This window comes from Orcinus orca, chromosome 1 (assembly GCF_937001465.1).
Source record: "Orcinus orca chromosome 1, mOrcOrc1.1, whole genome shotgun sequence".
In the NCBI taxonomy this organism is placed as follows: Eukaryota; Metazoa; Chordata; class Mammalia; order Artiodactyla; family Delphinidae; genus Orcinus; species Orcinus orca.
Genome location: NC_064559.1, coordinates 102,825,878 through 102,843,521, shown reverse-complemented (window position 1 = coordinate 102,843,521; position 17,644 = coordinate 102,825,878). Strand labels below are relative to the sequence as shown.

General features: G+C 47.1%; 1 protein-coding gene across 1 annotated transcript; it reads left to right on the top strand.

Moving 5' to 3' along the window:
* Positions 1-14,286: 14,286 nt before the first annotated feature.
* On the top strand, positions 14,287-14,550 carry LOC117198533 (cysteine-rich C-terminal protein 1-like). Its single transcript, XM_033415593.1, has one exon. The coding sequence runs from the start codon at positions 14,287-14,289 to the stop codon at positions 14,548-14,550; it is 264 nt and encodes an 87-aa protein (XP_033271484.1).
* Positions 14,551-17,644: the final 3,094 nt, after the last annotated feature.

The window sequence follows — 17,644 nt, the reverse complement described above, 5'->3', positions numbered from 1 at the left end:
GAGTTAATATGGCAGAACGGAGACTCAAGAGCAGATTTCTCTGTTTCATATTCGATTTTATCCCACTGTCCTCACTCTGCTCAACTTCTTCTTTTTCCACTTTAAGGTTATTAATGGTGCACCACTGGTCTTTGAGTCTTCCACTTCTAATAGGATTCGCTTCAGTCACCCCGTCTCCTGGATCCCACGAGAAACATGGCACCTCCGTAGTTGAGGCCCACAGTGCTTCTGAGACAAGTTCCTTGCATGGTGCTGGGGTGGGGGTGGGGCTTGTGGGAGAGATGCGCTGAAAACCCCAGGAAGAGACAGAGCTGGCACGGCCTAAGAGCAAAGGATCATAGGGCCCTTGCCATGTGCCACAAAGGGCGCTTCATTGACTGTCAAGCTTTCTGACCCAAGAGACTTTCTACTCCAGTAAATGAAAATGTGTGTCCAAGACTCTTGAGATTAGTGGGAGGTGGCCTCTGTTCTGGGAAGTTGGCTTCAGCAGGGGTACCCAGGTACTGATAGAGGCTCACACTGCTCTCAGCCAGCTCAGTGGTAGCTGCTGCCAACAGTGGCACATGGCTTCCCTCCCTCCCTCCCTTCCTTCCTTCCTTCCTTCTTCTTCCCACAAATATTTATGAGCCTCTACTATGCTCAAAGCATCTTCTGGGTCTTGGGGATTCAGCAATGAACTGGGAACCTAAAGAGATCAACTATCTGGTACATGAAGAGTTTGGTGCAGGGCCCAAGTTCTCTCTGCACCAGAGAAGCCCTGAGCACTAGGAATATTGCTATACCTACCAGGAACTGAAAGAAGTTCAGAAAGCTGGCCTCACCTAGAGGGATTCCACAGAATAACCTCCCTGGGAGGGCAGTGACTGAACACACCACATCGGAGGCTCAATTCCTGCTCCCCCAGGCTGCAGTCCATTGGAGAGATGAGCCACAGAAAACAGGATTGACTTTCTCCCATCACCTCTCAAAGTCCGTGGGCTCCCCCTCCCTCAGTTGGGCAGCCGGCAGTCAAGTGGACACTCTGTGAGGCACTGCCGGACTCTGTTCTCACGTTACAGCTCCCCAGGTCCTCCCTCAGTTCAGCTGTGGCCATTGAAATAGGTGGTTCGGACAACAGAGATGGAAACGATGTGGGGCTCAGTGGCTGGAGCCCTAGTCCTGACTTCCAGAGCCAGTTTCATTCTCTAGATGAGGAGGGATGAGCCAGATCTCTGACAGGTTCCAGGTGACCCAGATTGTCTAAGAATGACTCAAGCAGGACCTGATATCCCTCCATTTATCTAGAAGGGATCCAGAATTTCTAGGGTTTGGTCTCCTGTTTGTCCAGTATCCCAGGGAGACCAAGGCAACATGCTGGAGAGAAGTGACTTCAGTCACACTTTGCACTGAATCAGGCTGAGTCAAGGTCAGATCATGCTCTGCAGCGACTATGATGGCCCTGTGGACTCCTCCCTCCCTGATAATGACAACTAGTTCTCATTCCTCCCTTCATTCTTCACATAACAAGTATCTGCTGAATGCTATGCACTCTGCACTGCATCCTTGAGGACACAGTGATGGACAATGTGAGGCATCTGCCCCTGAGGAACTCTTTCAGGAAGTCTTATCCCTACTGAGCATCTGTTATGTGCTAGCCACTGTGATGTGCCCCCAAGGTCACAGGGGGAACACCCAGACCCTAACATGAAGGGTCTCAGAATCTAACAGTGGAGGCCAGTCATGAACACAGGGCACAGCAGGTGCCCTGTCAGAGAGGCACTCCATTACAGGGAGCCAGTGATGAGGTCCCACCTGGGCAGGTGTTTCAGAGTACAGTCTTTGGAAGCATGTAGGGATGGGGAACAAAGAGTGTTCTAACAGGGGGTGCATATAGGCACGTTCGGGGTGGTAATAGTTTAATGTGGCAGTAGTGTCCCTACCATGTAGGGGAGACAAGGCTGGGGAGGTAGAAGTTGCCAAAGTACAAAGAATTCAGGCACCATTTGGAGGGACTTGGATTTTTTCCCCTTTGCGGGTAATAGGGAGCTACTGAAAGTTTTAAATAGGCTGAGATTTACATTTTACACAGATAGCAAGCGTCCAAGGGAAGAAGGCAGTAGAACTGGGAAAAGGAAACCTGGGGCATCTTTGGATGTGGGACGAGGAAGAAGGAGAAGCTAGGATGACTCTCAGTCTTGGGTCTTGGGACCATTTACTAAGGGAACCGAGAGGCCTGGAGGGGAGGTGGTGATGGTGGGTTCTGTGCGCGTGGATTGCTGTCAACTGTGGAACATGGTTTATGCCATCAGAAGGTTCGGATAAAGAACAGGTAGTTGGGAGGAGGGAGAGAGGCCCTCACATGGCAGTGATGGGGAGCCCTCATGATGGAGAACATTTAAGGATTGATAGGGTCTGTGGATATCGAGGCAGAGGTAAGGAGAGCAGAGGATGAGTAAAGGAGAGTAAGAAGAGGTTCTGGAGACTGAATTCCCTGGATGGAGCAGACTGCAGTCTTAGGACAGAGCCAGTCATATTCCCAATCACTCATTGGATTTGGGTGGAAAAGACTGGCACAAAGGCAGCAGGAAATTTTTGGTCATTTTGCCATTAAGCTAGAGACTTCAAGCATCTGGTAAATTGCTCAGACCCTTATTACATGACTCAGGCATGCTCCGCCTATCTGCCAGAGCTGGGAGTATGACAGAAGACGTGAAGAAGTCTTGGCCTTGCAGGGCGGGGAGAGTCAGGCTGTGGTGGGCATGGGTGGCCAGATCACATACTGGAGGAGGAAAGGGAACGAGGTGCAGCTCCAACCTACAGTTGCATGTCCTAGTTGCTCAGATGTGTGGGTGTCTTTCTTCTTTGTTACAAGTGATAGTCACTTCCTGCCTTATTAGTATTTATTTTATTTGTCAACAGAATCTCCACTACTTGAAGCAGAATGAAGAGAGAACTGTATTTGTCACTCATTTCCCATCTCTGTTCATTTCTTTCTTTCCTTCTTTTCCCTTTTCCCCCTTTTTTCTTTTCCTCTTTCCTTCCCTCATTCCTTCTTCTCTCCCTTTCTCGATTCCTTTCCCACTTATCACGTATCCAGTCTGGAGCTAGGCTCCAGGTTTACAATCAGATTAAGTGTCTTCAGTCCCTGAACGTGAACATAATCCATTGAGCTTTGTGCCCTTGAGAGAAGGTGGTGTCTTGGGGTGGAGAGAATCATTTTTCCCAAATGTGGGTGCAGGGCCTGCCTCTGGAGTGGTCACTTTTCAGTTCAATAAACACTGGGGCCCTTCTGTGTGCAGAGCATGGGGTGAGGCAGCCCCTTCTCAGTTCCCAGATGGGCTCAAGAGTCGGGAACCATGAGGCTCCCCAGGCCTCTGGCACTGAGACCGATTCTTGTCTGGACCACGATACCCACTTCCTTCCAATGGGCTCCGTTCACTATGCCACTCAGGGCACCCATGTTTCCCCCAGCTTTAGGAATTCAATATGAAGATAACATATAGTTCCGTCTTCCAAAGAGTTCGTGATCGTGGGGGTAAATGACATCCATATGTCATACACAGAGCTGTGTAGGGTGTGATGAAGTATCTGAGACAGTGAGTCTGACAGAGAGGGCTTCTGAGACCAGACAGGTAGGGAGGTGGCATCTGAGCTGCAGGTGGAGGAGAAGGGAGGGCAGCATTTGAGTCCCAGGAGCAAGGACTGTGTACAGCTCTCTCCCTGTGCCTACAGCACCAAGCATGGCGCCTGGCGCTTAGCAGAAGCTCAAAACATCTGCAACGTTGGGTAGAAGCATCAAAGGCCATTTTTGTGAAGACTTCTCTGATACTTCCAGTGAGTTTAGAATGTCCTGAGACATTTTATAATCCAAGTAACATAGATTATAAAATCCACATTTTTCCTCATTGCAGGAAAATTAGAAAATGTCAGTAAGCAAAAGGAAAAAAGAAATGCTTGGGGTTCCCTACCCAGAATTACATGCTGTTGACATTTTAATACAGATCCATCCAGACTATTTTCTGTTTATTTACATGTATTATATATAAAGATACAGACATATTTGGAGAGACATATAAATGGAATGGCCATATTGTATGCTATTGCAACTTGCTATAAACTTTTTTTTTTTTTTAAATTTCTAATCCACTTTGCTTAAACTTTGGTCCATAGTCATCAGTCTGCTCCTGTTATAGCTCATTGGGGCAACTGTCAGTGGGCAGTGATAGTGGCTTCCTCATCCCTGTCTCTAGGGCCTGGGAATGCCCTAGCAACAATCCTGACATCTCTGGGTTTCCAATGGTCACTGATAACTATTAATAAAGGCAATAGCAATTATAACAAGAATAAGAGTGGCTAACAATTACCAAGCGCTTCCTACATGCCAGGTCCGGGGCAAAGGGCTTTATAGACATTATCTCAAGGGATCCTCATACGACCCTATGAGATGGACACTGTTATTGCCCCCATTTTGTGGATGAGAAAACAGGTTTGGAGAGGTCACACAGCTGGTAAGTGACAGAGCTGGGACACAAGCCCAGGCTGCATCTTTGTTTATCTTTGAGCACTTTCTCTGTCATCTCTTAACTGAACTTCCCCTTGGTGAAAGACATCCTGTCAATATCAGATATGTGAGCCTTCAATTCCAAATGTCAGTGGAAATCATTTTAATACTTTGATCTCCTTTTAAGTAATTAAGTCACGCTATGAAATTTATTTTTAAAAATCTAAGTGTATGTATTAGTTTCCCATTGATGCCATAATAAATTACCATAAACTTAGTGGCTTAAGACAAGTTCTGTAGGCCAGAAGTCCAACACGGGTCTTACTAAGCTAACATCAAGGTGGTGGCAGAGCTGTGTTCCTCCCAGAGGCTCTAGCGAGAGCCCATTTCCTTGGTGTTTCCAGCTTCTAGAGGCTGCTCGCATTCCTTAGCTCATGACCATTTTCAAAGTTCATCACTGCAACCTCTGCTTCTGTTGTCACACGTCTCCTCTTTAACATCAATCCTCTTGCCTCCCCCTTAAAAAAAGGTTCACTGGGCCCACTTGGATAATCCAAGACAATTTTTCGATCCCCAAATCCTTAAGCTAATCACATCTGCAAAGTCCTTTTTGCTGTATAAGGTAACACAGTCACAAGTTACGGGGATTTGGATATGGCCGTATTTGTGAAGAGAGGCTTTATCCTGTCTACCACAGTGTGTGTCAGGGCAATAGTGAACAGTAAAAATAAGACAAATAAATAATAAAATGATCTTCCCAATGTTAAACGCCAAAATCAGCACGTAACGGATGAGAGCAGCACTCAGCAAAGGCCGCCCAATGAGGTGCCTTCCAGCAGAGGGAAGAATGATCTACTAAAGAGCACAGAGGAAGGGCAGCCAGGTGGCAGATGTTTTCAGCACCACACTAATCTGTCTAGGGCTGGAGATGTTCAGATGATCTGATGGGGATGTCTAGTTTTTTTTACCATCAAAACCTGAGGCCATTATGTAATTCCCCCATCACCAAGCATCTCCAGATTATGACTCGACTTTTTTGAGAAATTTTCCTGCCAGAAGAGAATGTACCCATCATGCCAACATTTGGTACACATGTTTCTCTTTGTAAATTGACATAATCAGTCTCTTGTGAGTTAGCTGCAGTGACTCAGCACTGCCAGGATTGATAAACTCAAAGACATGGACAAGTCTTGGACAAATTCATGGACAAATTCATGACCCATGAATTTCTGGGTCAGGGAACCATCATCAAGGTAGTGCCACCCTAGGGAGCATTCTTGGGGTCTGCCAGCTGGTCCAACCCTGGTGATGCCAGACACTGCCTTTCAGATATAGGTGCTTGACTCCTGGTTACTTACAGCAACTAACAGTAAGAATTATGTCCAGATTTTCTAACCATGAGATTCAGACAATGGTCCATCATGTTTACTACTATTTTCACCCCACTTCAATAGGCATTTTTAACAAGGCAATTATGTAAAATAAAGCTTGCTGGAAAAAACATCACAAGAAGAAATAAAATATTCAAGAGGCAAGGTGCTGTGGAGAGAGGGCTGATAGCAGGATCTGAAATCCAGCCTCTAAGTCCCTGTGTGATCTGGGACAAGCCTCTTTCTCTCTCTGAGCCTCAGTTTCCTCATCTGCAAAATAAGGGGCATGGTCTAAATCAGTGATTCTCAACTGGATGGAACATTAGAACCACCCAGGGAACTTTTGGAGGCTGTCGATGCCCAGGCCTCACTGGGATGGGGTACCACTGTCTCTGAATGAGCCAAGGTCCTTTCTACATCTTCTATTCTCTCATTCCATGAAAGGTCTGGGATTTGTCAATGAGAATCTGGGTTCGGATTTATTGGAGGCATCCATCCTCCTTACTAAATAGCAAATTCAACAAGACAAGGAAATGAAAATTGAGTGTCTACTACCTACAAAGCACTAAACTAGATCCCTTAGGGGTGCCTGCACTCAAAAGACCTTACTGTGTGTCAGCTAGGTGGTCACATACCCAAATAATTATAGGTAAAAGGGGATGGACATTATTCCTTTTAAAATTAATCACACTCATGTATTAAATGAATAATTCCTTTAACCTCTACTGGGTTTCTTTTTTCAGAAATTCAGAGCCTGCCTTACATTATCTTTCTCAGCAAACGGGGGATGAGAAGGATCCTCTGGTGAGCAGAGCTCTAGCAACCAAAGCAAGCTCTTTGGCTCCCCACCTGGTGGTCTTTATAGAACATTTAGAAGTGACACAGCATCAGGTTTCACTTTTAATGTTGATTGAGTGCTTATTATGTGCCAGACACTATTCCAAGAGTTTTATGGGTGTTAACTCATTTGATCTGCAAATGATCCTATGAGATAAACACTATTACCTTCCCCACATCCCAGATGAGGGCAGTGAGACAGAGAGCTCTGGTCACTTGCCCAAGGTCGCAAGCTGCTCAGTGGGGAGCTGGAACTGGAGACTGTTCTAGAACTCATGCTCCCAACAACTTATAAATGGATTCTGGGCCTTCCATGAAATGTTCCATGTTTGCCCATAATAACGCCTCCAAAGGATGAGTAACATGGGAAATGTTTATGTTACAATGTTAGGTGAAAAGTTAGTAAGATAAACCCATAAAAGTACCTGATCAAAACTGGGTAAAGTCAAAACAAAACAAAAATCACTAAAAAACTATACACAGTGGAAAAGATTGAAATATAATCATAAAAAGAGACAGAAGGAAAATAACAAAATATTAAGAATACTCAGAAGTTGGGATTACAAATGAATTTAAAATTCTTCCTGTTTGTATTTTTTCATAAAGACTATGCCTTCCTATAATGTCATACTTCAGTGGCAAGTAAGATATTACTCTTTTTCTGTAAGAAAACATTAGGGCTAAGCTTTGATACTGCAAACAATAGTTTTGGCTTCAAAAATTGGCAGATCAGTAATTTGAAATTTAAAAGATCTTTTCTCATGGATATGAGTATCCATAGTGATAAAATTATTTTTAAACTAGCATTTTGAACTAATAGTCCCAGATACTGTTCTAAGAACATTCTAATTCCTTATTTAGTGAGCTAGGAATTGTTTTAGCCCCTTTTATAGTGATGACTAAGTAACTTGTCTGAGTTTGCAGAGCTGGGAACTGATGGGAGACAGTCTCTCTGTCCAGCTTAGAGCTGAGGTGTCTCATGTTTCTCCCTGTCTTACTTCCTCTCACTGCAGTTTTCATTCTGAATATGACAAATTTTGACTACCTTTTCAGCTGACCAGAATTTGATGACTTTCCTGGGGACCTAATTTGTCCTCAGAATATTTTTTGTGGGGTTCCATCACAGAATTTGCAAAACTATACAAAAAGGATCTTTCCAGATTGGATGCTCTTTTCTTAGTTATGACCAGAACTCACGCCTCACTTCTGGCAACTTCCATCGAAATCTAGTTCTTCTTCTCCACCTGTAGCATATACCTGGTCCCTGCCGTCTCACCTTGGGCAGGCCGAAGTTGCCTTGTTTAGGACCATATGTGGAAAGAGAAGCCATTCCTAGACTTTTTCTACCCTTTCAAAGAGATTGTTGGTGCCGAATCAGTGTTATTTGTGAGTTCTCTTGGAGGGTTAAGTTCAGGTAAGGAGAGAAGCGCAACTACCCACACCATCTGCATGAGACCTGCTTACAATAGCATCACTGAGACAGCAAGCATTCTTAGTCCAGGCTACGGCATCATCTAAAAATGAAAAAGTCACACTAGATTATTGGCTTGGGCTTGGCACTTTATTTTGGATCTCAATCCTTATTCCAAAAAGGTTCATTTAATTTCAGGTTGGGAATTTTCCCCACCATTTCCTATACCAACGAGAAGAGAGAACTTCTCTTCATTTCAGAGGTCTAGAACCCTACTGACCGAGCCTGGGAAATAGGGAGCATAGCAGAGCTGCCTGTGAGATTGACAGACATTGTGTGCAACCTGCAAAGTTTCATCCTAATCTTAGCTAGAGGGCAGCAATTCTCAGGGGGATCTTCCTGTGGGTTAATAGTTGACATGCTTACGGAGGGAGGAATTGGGTCCCTGGGATGTGAGGGAAGTGTTGTTACCTGTGCCCCTTGTGAAAGATGCCATCAGCAACCTGCCCCATGGTCTGCATCCCCTGATGCCAGGTCAGAGCTGAGGCTGTATAAAAGGCTGAAGTTCCTGAGGGCACCTCAGTCCACCTGCTTCGTGGGTGATCTGCTCCAGTGCTGAACCAGGTGAAGGCATCTTGAGGACCAGGAGGGACTCTCGGTGCTGGTGTTTTGGGCAGACAGAAGCCCTGGGTGGAGGCTGAGGACAATCTTGAAGAAAGACAAGGAGAAAAGTGGGTTTGAAAGGGAGGATTCTGCTGGAAGGGGAGGGAGGATTAGTGGAAGGGAAAGAAGGATTGGCGTCTTTTTGAGGTTGCAAAAAATTCATTTGAAACTATGGAGTTCCTAGGTTGAAACTGTTTGCATGCCTCTTGTAACTCATTTGGGGAGATTGGGTTTTAAAAATCTGATCATTATAAAGAAGAAATCTAGTGAATTCATAGTTTGGTTTTAAATGTAACGAAGTTATCTTGGGCTAGTTGAAGTTAAAACTTCTGTATTTTCTTCCAGCTTCGTTCAGCTCCTGCTGAGACGTCCTGCCAGCAAAACCAGCAGCAGTGCCAGCCCCCTCCCAAGTGTGCCTCCAAAGGCCCAGCCAAGTGTCTCCCCAAGTGCCCCCCCAAGTGCCCGTCCCCCTGCCCACCTCCAGGCTCCTGCTGTGGCCCCAGCTCTGGAGGCTGCTGTAGCTCTTGGGGCCGCTGCTGCACTGGGCCATGAAGACCACTGAGGAGTAACACTTCAGGAGCCCAGGTGCTGATGACCTGCCCAGCCTGAGTCTTCTATTTTTCTGGTTTGGAAGAACGGAAGAAGCGTGGAAGCGCTTCTGAAATGCTTAGCGTTTCCCTCTTCTTCCTGCCCGTGTTCATTCCTTTGTGAGGTCTAGATGTTTAACCTCTGACCTTCACTGGCCTGATTCCCCTCTCAGATATAGTTCTCTGGAGGACTTGGATTGGAGTTCGGTCATGAAGCTGTTTTCCCTGTAACAATAAAGCTTTTTCTTCCTGATGTCCCTGCCTCCTGATTATTTTGTTCACCTCTCCCACTCCCCCACCCCCTGCCTCAAGCCATCCTCCCTTCCCTTCTTTTAATTAAATTTAATTCCCTTCTTTTTTAAATGTAAGTGAACACTTAAAAAAATCAGTTTGGGAAACAGATTTCAGCACTGAAGCTACTTAGACCTCTGGGAAACAATATTCCCTTTTATGATCTGAAGGAGGGAACTTTAAGCTTGAAGGAAAGGATCATGTCCGAGACCATTCCTCTGACACAAGCTTTCCATGAGGAGGGCCAGGAACGGGTTCTCAGAGAGGAGACGGTGGTACCCAGAAAGGTCGCAGTGAGATGACTCTGGGAGGGTTTCTTTCAAGCATGGGTGATGGTTTAAAAAAGAAGTTATTTCCTAGTCATGGGCAGTAAGATCACCTAAAGTGCTCGTTCTGGGCTCCAATGAATGGACACCTTTACTTTTCTGATTATTATAATCCTGGGTGCTTCCATCGGTTGACTAGAGAGGAAAGCTTATGGGGGTTAGTTTCTGGGGGACTGTTTAGGAGGCAGGTATGGAATGTCTGAGCCCATTTCCCCTGGCTCCTGAAAGCCTGAGTCTGGGTCTGAGTAGGGAACCAAGAAGGACCCCCTCCTCTGCCAAAGACTGTCTCCATGTGGTTGGGGTGTGTGTGTGTGTGTGTGTGTGTGTGTGTGTGTGTGTGTGTGTTTGTGTGAGGGGATGGAGGTGGGAGCCGGGGGGCTTCTGTCACTGCATTGGATTTTCTGTTTCCTTTAGGAATAGGATGATTCCTTCAGGAAAGACTCAGTAGTGATACAGTAAATCCCCTCCATACGAACCTTCAAGTTGTGAACTTTCAAAGATGTGAATGTGTGTACTCATGTCCGATCACGTAAGTTAGTTCACACATCTGGCGTGCATTGTCACATGCAGCCTGCCCTCCATCTCCTACTGCTGACGATCCTTCAGCGCTACCATCTCCCATCTCCTCTCCCTCCTCTAGTCAGTAACTCTTCTTGCCTGTTAACTCGATGCCAGCCCCTGTATGCCAGCTGTTGAACTGTACTATCGTATTTTTCAAGGTACTATACTGTAAGATTAAAAATGTGTTCTTTATTTTTTGTGTTGGTTTGTTTTTTATGTATTATTTGTGTGAAAAGTATTATAAACCTATTACAGTACAGTACTATATAGCCGATTGTGTTAGTTGGGTACCTAGGCTAACTTTGTTGGACATACGAACAAATTGGACTTATGTACATGCTCTTGGAACAGCACTTGTTCATATGTAGGGGACTTAATCTAGAAATGATAATTCTGAATCAGGCTTTTATGTACAAGATGAACAATTAAACCTTCCTTTGATACGAGTTAACAGTGATGGGTAAAGTAAGTTAGTATATGAGGCTACAGCAAGGCCATATAATGAGCATGTACTTGCCCAAATCATCTCCCAGAGCAGATCCTGTCTCCATGTAGTTACTTCATTACTTCCTCTTTTCTAATACCGACCTCACCTTTCAAATGTCTCATCTGTATGCACCAACAGGTGGCCCTAGGTACATGCAACCTGTTAATCAGGCTCTAAAGCCATGTTAAATGAAACTGGTATCTTTTTGTGACTTACCTTTCCTTGTGTGCACACTCATGCCTCTCCCAGCTCACTCACTCCCAAACCTATATCTCACCATCAATTCTTGAATTCTTAGTCTTGGATTTCACTTTTACCTCGTATTCATGGTTGTGGGCTGTTGCATTGATTAAGAAGCAGTTCTGAAAGCAGTTGACCTCCAAAGTCTTTCCCAATTCTTAAAAGTTAGTTATTCCAAAGGCACAATTTTTCATGGGCACTTTGGACCTTTGGAAGGGTCTCCTTTCCTCCCTCCCTCCCTCTCTCTTTCCTTCTTCCTCCCTCCCTCCCTCCCTCCCTCCCTTCCTTCCTCCCTCCCTCCCTCCCTCCCTCCCTCCCTCCCTCCCTCCCTTCCTTCCTTCCTTCCTCCCTTCCTCCCTCCCTCCCTCCCTCCCTCCCTCCCTTCCTTCCTCCCTCCCTCCCTCCCTCCCTCCCTCCCTTCCTTCCTTCCTTCCTTCCTCCCTCCCTCCCTCCCTCCCTCCCTCCCTCCCTCCCTCCCTTCCTCCCTCCCTCCCTCCCTCCCTCCCTCCCTCCCTTCCTTCCTTCCTCCCTCCCTCCCTCCCTCCCTCTCTCCCTCCCTCCCTCCCTCCCTCTCTCCCTCCCTCCCTCCCTCCCTCCCTCCCTCTCTCCCTCCCTCCCTCCCTCCCTCTCTCCCTCCCTCCCTCTCTCCCTCCCTCCCTCCCTCCCTCCCTCCCTCCCTCCCTCCCTTCCTCCCTTCCTTCCTCCCTTCCTCCCTTCCTCCCTCCCTCCCTCCCTCCCTCCCTCCCTCCCTCCCTCTCTCCCTCCCTCCCTCCCTCCCTCCCTCCCTCTCTCCCTCCCTCCCTCCCTCCCTCCCTCCCTCTCTCCCTCCCTCCCTCCCTCCCTCTCTCCCTCCCTCCCTCCCTCCCTCCCTCTCTCCCTCCCTCCCTCCCTCCCTCCCTCCCTCCCTCCCTTCCTTCCTTCCTTCCTTCCTTCCTCCCTCCCTCCCTCCCTCCCTCCCTCCCTCCCTTCCTTCCTTCCTTCCTCCCTCCCTCCCTCCCTCTCTCTCTCCCTCCCTTCCTCCCTCCCTCCCTCCCTCTCTCCCTCCCTCCCTCCCTCCCTCCCTCCCTCCCTCTCTCTCTCCCTCCCTCCCTCCCTCCCTTCCTCCCTCCCTCCCTCCCTCCCTCCCTCCCTCCCTCTCTCCCTCCCTCCCTCCCTCCCTCCCTTCCTTCCTTCTTGCTTCTTTCTCTTCACATTGGGCAGTGGCCCCAGGGAGAACCTATCTTCAAAAGGAGTTTGGGATGAGGTCAGGAGTGGAGAGTCTCACAAGCTGACTTGGTATTTGGCAATTCGACCAGCATCCTGCACAAGTTTTTCTTTTAGGCCCACCAGGGCTGTATGGGGGTATGGTAACCTGACTACCCTCACAGCTTTCCTGGTCTTAATTATTCCATAACTTTGCCTGGGGTTTTCTTCCGGTCTCCAGTGACAAAGAAACTGCCACTGAGATTCCCATAGGCACATCCTCACCATCATCTCCACTCAATCCCACCCGGAAGCATCTGGATGAAACCCAGCAGGCTTTTGGCGTAAACTGTGGCCTTCCCAGAGGAGCCAAGGACCAAGATCCTGAGAGATGTGAACTAAGATAACAAGTGAACTATTGGGGTGGCCAAAAAGTTCGTTTGGGCTTTTCTGTACGATGTTACAGAAAAACCCGAACACACATTTTGGCCAACCCAATACAAACTACCATCTAGATGACTACACTGGGATGAATGTGTGAACAGGGGAACAGTGTGTGTGTGTGCATGTACGCTGTAGAAAAGGGCAAAGAGAACAGGTCCCAAGAAAGGGGCAGACTTCTCTTCACTTGAGCCCCAATGCCCTGTCTTAGCACACACACAGCCCCCAGCTATGAACAGAGTCCTGTTTGGAAAGTAAACATGCTACAGCAATCCTGGCACCTCTGTGAGGTGACTTGAATACCCATGTGCACCACCTACGGTGCTACCTGAGTGATGAATGTCTCTGGGATGTAAGCGTCAGATGACAATGTCTATTGGGAAATGGGCCCCTCCCAAGAGCCAGCGTCTAACTGGAGTCTTATAAAAGGTTCTCTGGCTGGACACTCCTCAGTCCATTGCCTAGCAGGTGGTGCATTCCAGTTAGAAAGCTGAGTGAGTCTTCCAGTGGAACCAGGGTCTAGTAAGTCTCCAAGTGGAACCTGGGGGAGGAGTATGGGAAGAATTGAAGGCAGAGGGGAGGAGAAGGCAGAACACAGCCAGCAGGTAGATACAGAAAGAGGGCCCTGGAGAGTGCCTTAAGCTTCAAGTGAGCTGACCTCTCCAGGTGCCATGAGGACATGGAAGCCAGATTGGGGGTTGGGGGGGTGACTCTGCAAGGTGACACAGCAAGTCTGTAGCAGAGATGTGACTGGAATCCAGGTCTTTGACTTCCTGACCTGGGATGTATTACCATCCTCTGCACCACTCTATTTTTCCTTATGGTCATGGGGAGTGAGAGGCATAAGCAGGAAAGAATAACCAAGACATGCTTCTGGTGTTCGTGGATTCTTTAGATCTGGGTCGTTAGGACAGACGGACATATGTGTGATTTTGGTATTTTCTAACTGAGCTAGTGTTGATGCAATGCTAATGATAGGTGAATACCATTTGAAGGTTTATGGCCACAGTGAAATGGGGGAGGGGAAAAGAGCCAGGAGATTTTGGACTGGATCAGACAGAAAAATTACCACAATATCCTCTTTCTTTTCCACTGTGGTGAACTTGGGTGGTCCTTACTCTAGTCAGGAAAAATGGAAAACCATTGATTCTTTGCATAGACTGTTTGCCACTCTATGCAGGTTTAACTCAGTGGAACTCACTCACTGGAACACTTGTTTGGGGTTTGTTCCTTTGCTTCCCCTCTTTCTTGTGTGTGTGTGTGTGTGTGTTTTGTGTGTGTGTGTGTGTTTTCCTTCCTTGCATTATGCCGGGCTCACGTGCTCACAAAGTCAAATCTCAAAAGCCCTGTGTTGGAAAGAAACAGTGCTCCCATGTGAAAAGCTGCTTTTCTTCCAGGTTCTCTGTGACGATGTCCTCCCAGCAGACCGGCAAAGACTTTTCCAAGGGATCTTCGCAGGACACGAAGGGTCCGTGTCCCACCCCGGCGCCCGACACCTCCTCCTGCTGCGGCTCGGGCTGCTGCAGGGACTCGGGCTGCTGCGGCTCCAGCTCCGTCGGCTGCTGCTGCCTTCCCCTGAGGCGCCGCCTGGTGGGCAGCCGCTGCTGCTGCTGCTGCACGGACAGCAGCCAGAGGTCCCGGTCCTCGAGCTCCGACTGCTGCGGCGGATGCTGAGGCCACGGCTGCCCCACACCTGAGCGAGAGCTGCTTCCACCCCGTGCCTGCACCCCTCAATACCGTGCTCCCCTGCGGGACAGGGCCTCAGAGCTTGCCCCCTTGAAGATAACTGCTCTTAGGTGTTCAGACACCCACCCTGTACTCAGCCCCACAAAACTCCCTGACCACGCCCCCCCCCACCCCCGACCCCCCTTGTGCTTTTACTCCTTAGGAACCTGAAAACTGTGGGTGGGACACTGGACTTTACTGTCTGCAGGGACTTGCATATGTAGGTGCTCAATGCCTACTGATTTGATTGTCTTTTGAAGACATGTCTTAATAAAACTTCTACCTCCTGAGAACACTCCCTTTCCTATTTGTTCTTTCATTTGTGTATTTATTATCATGTTCTGTTACTCCATTTTCTCACTCAGCTCTGGCTTGGCACATTTGTAAAAGGTGGGAAACTAAAAATTTCCCTGGAAAGCCTGAACAAGGGTGGCTTTCTGGTACTTAATCGTGATAGCAGAACTCACATAATGGAGCCAGACAGTGTTCTGAAGGCTTTATGGGACATGCATCGTCTCACAACGACTCAGTGAGGTAGGTGCTATTATACCCATTTTACAGAAGAGAAACTGATGTTAAGGAGCTTGCTCAAAGTCATTCAGCTGGTGCATGATGGAAAAAGCCAGGGCTTATGCTCCTAACTGCTCAGCTTGGTCCCCGGAAGGCTTCCAGAGCCTTGCCACTGAGGTGCTCACTCTCCTACCCATCAGGCCCAGGCAGCTGCATGGCAAAGGTTTGGATTTGCAGCTCTTAAGGGCTTTGGAATCAGATGAGCTGAGACTTAACTTTTGCCACAGAAGAGCACCAGCCCACTGCTTTGCTTGCTGGGTAAGGGAACTTTGCCAGTTGAGCATGCCGGGAGACTGAGAACCTCCCCCTCCAGGCCTCATTCATGCAGCTGAGGTCTGACTGGGAGACATGAGTTTCCAGGACTCTTCAGGGTGAGAAGTGTCATGCTCAGAATTATGGGAATGTCATTCTCTAGAGGTGGTTGTTGTGGTGGGGTCATCCTGAGTAGCTCGGAAACCTCAGCCTGCAGGTGTAGATCTTATCCACTCGTTTCAGGAAGAGGAAGCAGAACAATGTCCTCTGCAGTGGTGTCTGCTGGGTTCACAAGGGAAGAGGCAATAGTAACAGTGATAATAATAGTGACAATAGCTACCACTTATTGGGCATTTACTCTGTTCTCATGCTTGGTTGGGCACAGGTTTAGGCACTTTACATATATTATCTCCTTTAATCCTCACAATAATCTCCATACGTAGACAGGAATTTCCCTATTTTTTTTTTTATATGTAATGAAAGTGGGGCTCAGAGAGTTTCAGTGACTTGGCCAAAGTCGCACAGCTAGCGAATGTTCTAGGTCCCTAGATGGTGAGTGAGGGAGATGAGATTTGAACTGGGATCTGTCTGACTCCAAAGTCCATGTTCTCAGTCTCAAGCTGTCATATTCTCCTATCTTAGAACTCACCATCACCCAGGGAAGGGGACACTCAGACCTCTGCAGACACACCCAGGCTCTTAGAAAATTGAAGCCTTGCTTCTTGGCTGCTGCTGCATCAGTGACCCAATGACTGGTAAGCCCTGTCAGGGCAACCACCCAACAAAAGGTATTTGCTCTGAGGCAGGGTCAGAAATGCTTCATTGATTTCATCCAGGATGTTTATACTTGAGACCAAATGACCCTTGTCATGGAGGTTCTGAAAGGCAGTCCTGCTCTGAATGAGAGGGGCCCTTATTTCCATCTCTGGGATTCTGTAATTTCCAGTGAGAGGTGATTTGTGGAAACTGTTTACAAACAGATGATATCACCCATAGAGCTGCCTCTCCCAATGCCAGTGACGTGTGTTGAGGCAAAAAGCCCTGGGACTTGGTGGAGGGGTGAGGCGGGTAGGGAGAACCGCCTGACTCAGAACAGACAGATTGGAAAGCCAACCTCAGGGTGGAGGGAGTGACCCTTAATCAGGGAGTTGAGGCATGAGTTTTGGGAAAGAAAGATGGTGACTCACCACTGAGAGACACGTGAATCCGAATAGCAGTATATACCTTTGCACACAAGGCACAAAGATATAGATTAAATGGCTGACTGTGAGATGGTGGTACGGCCAGGCTCAAGTATGTGACCCCCAGCAGGACACATGGGGGGACTTTGATGAGAAAGGTTTGGGCATTCTAAGAATAGTTTTATTACAGACACCTGGAAAGCTACTTTGGATGGGCTAGAGCTCTCTGTTCATGGCCCCATAGCCTTCTCTGACTTCTAGCAGCAGGTAAAGCTGTATATGTGGCACAGGCTTTCCCTCAGTGACAGCACTATTGAATGTATTTTATTCAGGATGGCTCCAGTTCCTTCTTAAATTATGTCATTATAGTAATAAAAATAGCAACTGATATTTATATAGAACTTAGCAGTTTATAAGGTGTTTTCACATATCTCCTTCACAATCCGTAAGACAGTATTATTGTCTCTTTTTTCTGTTTAACAGATTAGGAGAGGCTCTGAGAGTTTACATGATTCACCTGAGGTTATCCAGCCAAGAAGTGGCAGTCTCTGATTGGACTAGGCTTTCTAATGCTTTCCAAGAAAGCCAAGAGTCATCTCTTCTTTTTTAAAAAATTTTTATTGGAGTATAATTGATTTACAATGATGTGTTAGTTTCTGCTGTACAGCAAAGTGATTGAGTCATACATATATCCACTCTTTTTAAGATTATTTTTCCATATAGGCCATTATAGACTATCGAGTAGAGTTCCCTGTGCTATACAGTAGGTTCTTATTAGTTATCTGTTTTATATATAGTAGTGGGTATAGGTCAGTACCAATCTCCCAATTTATCCTTCCTCCCTGCTTACCCCTTGGTAACTGTAAGTTTGTTTTCTACATCTGAAGAGCTCCCTCTTCTTAATCTGTACACTGAGATAATTGAATAATGTCACCCAATTAATTATTTAGGGACAGCCTTTATTTATCCCTTATTTATCATTGCATTCCTAGCATCTAGAACTATGCCAGGTACATATTAGCAGTTAATAAGTAAATGGA

What these genes read in the sequence shown, in the direction of transcription:
- LOC117198533 (XM_033415593.1), top strand. Translation starts at nt 14,287, where the DNA reads ATGTCCTCCCAGCAGACCGGCAAAGACTTTTCCAAGGGATCTTCGCAG.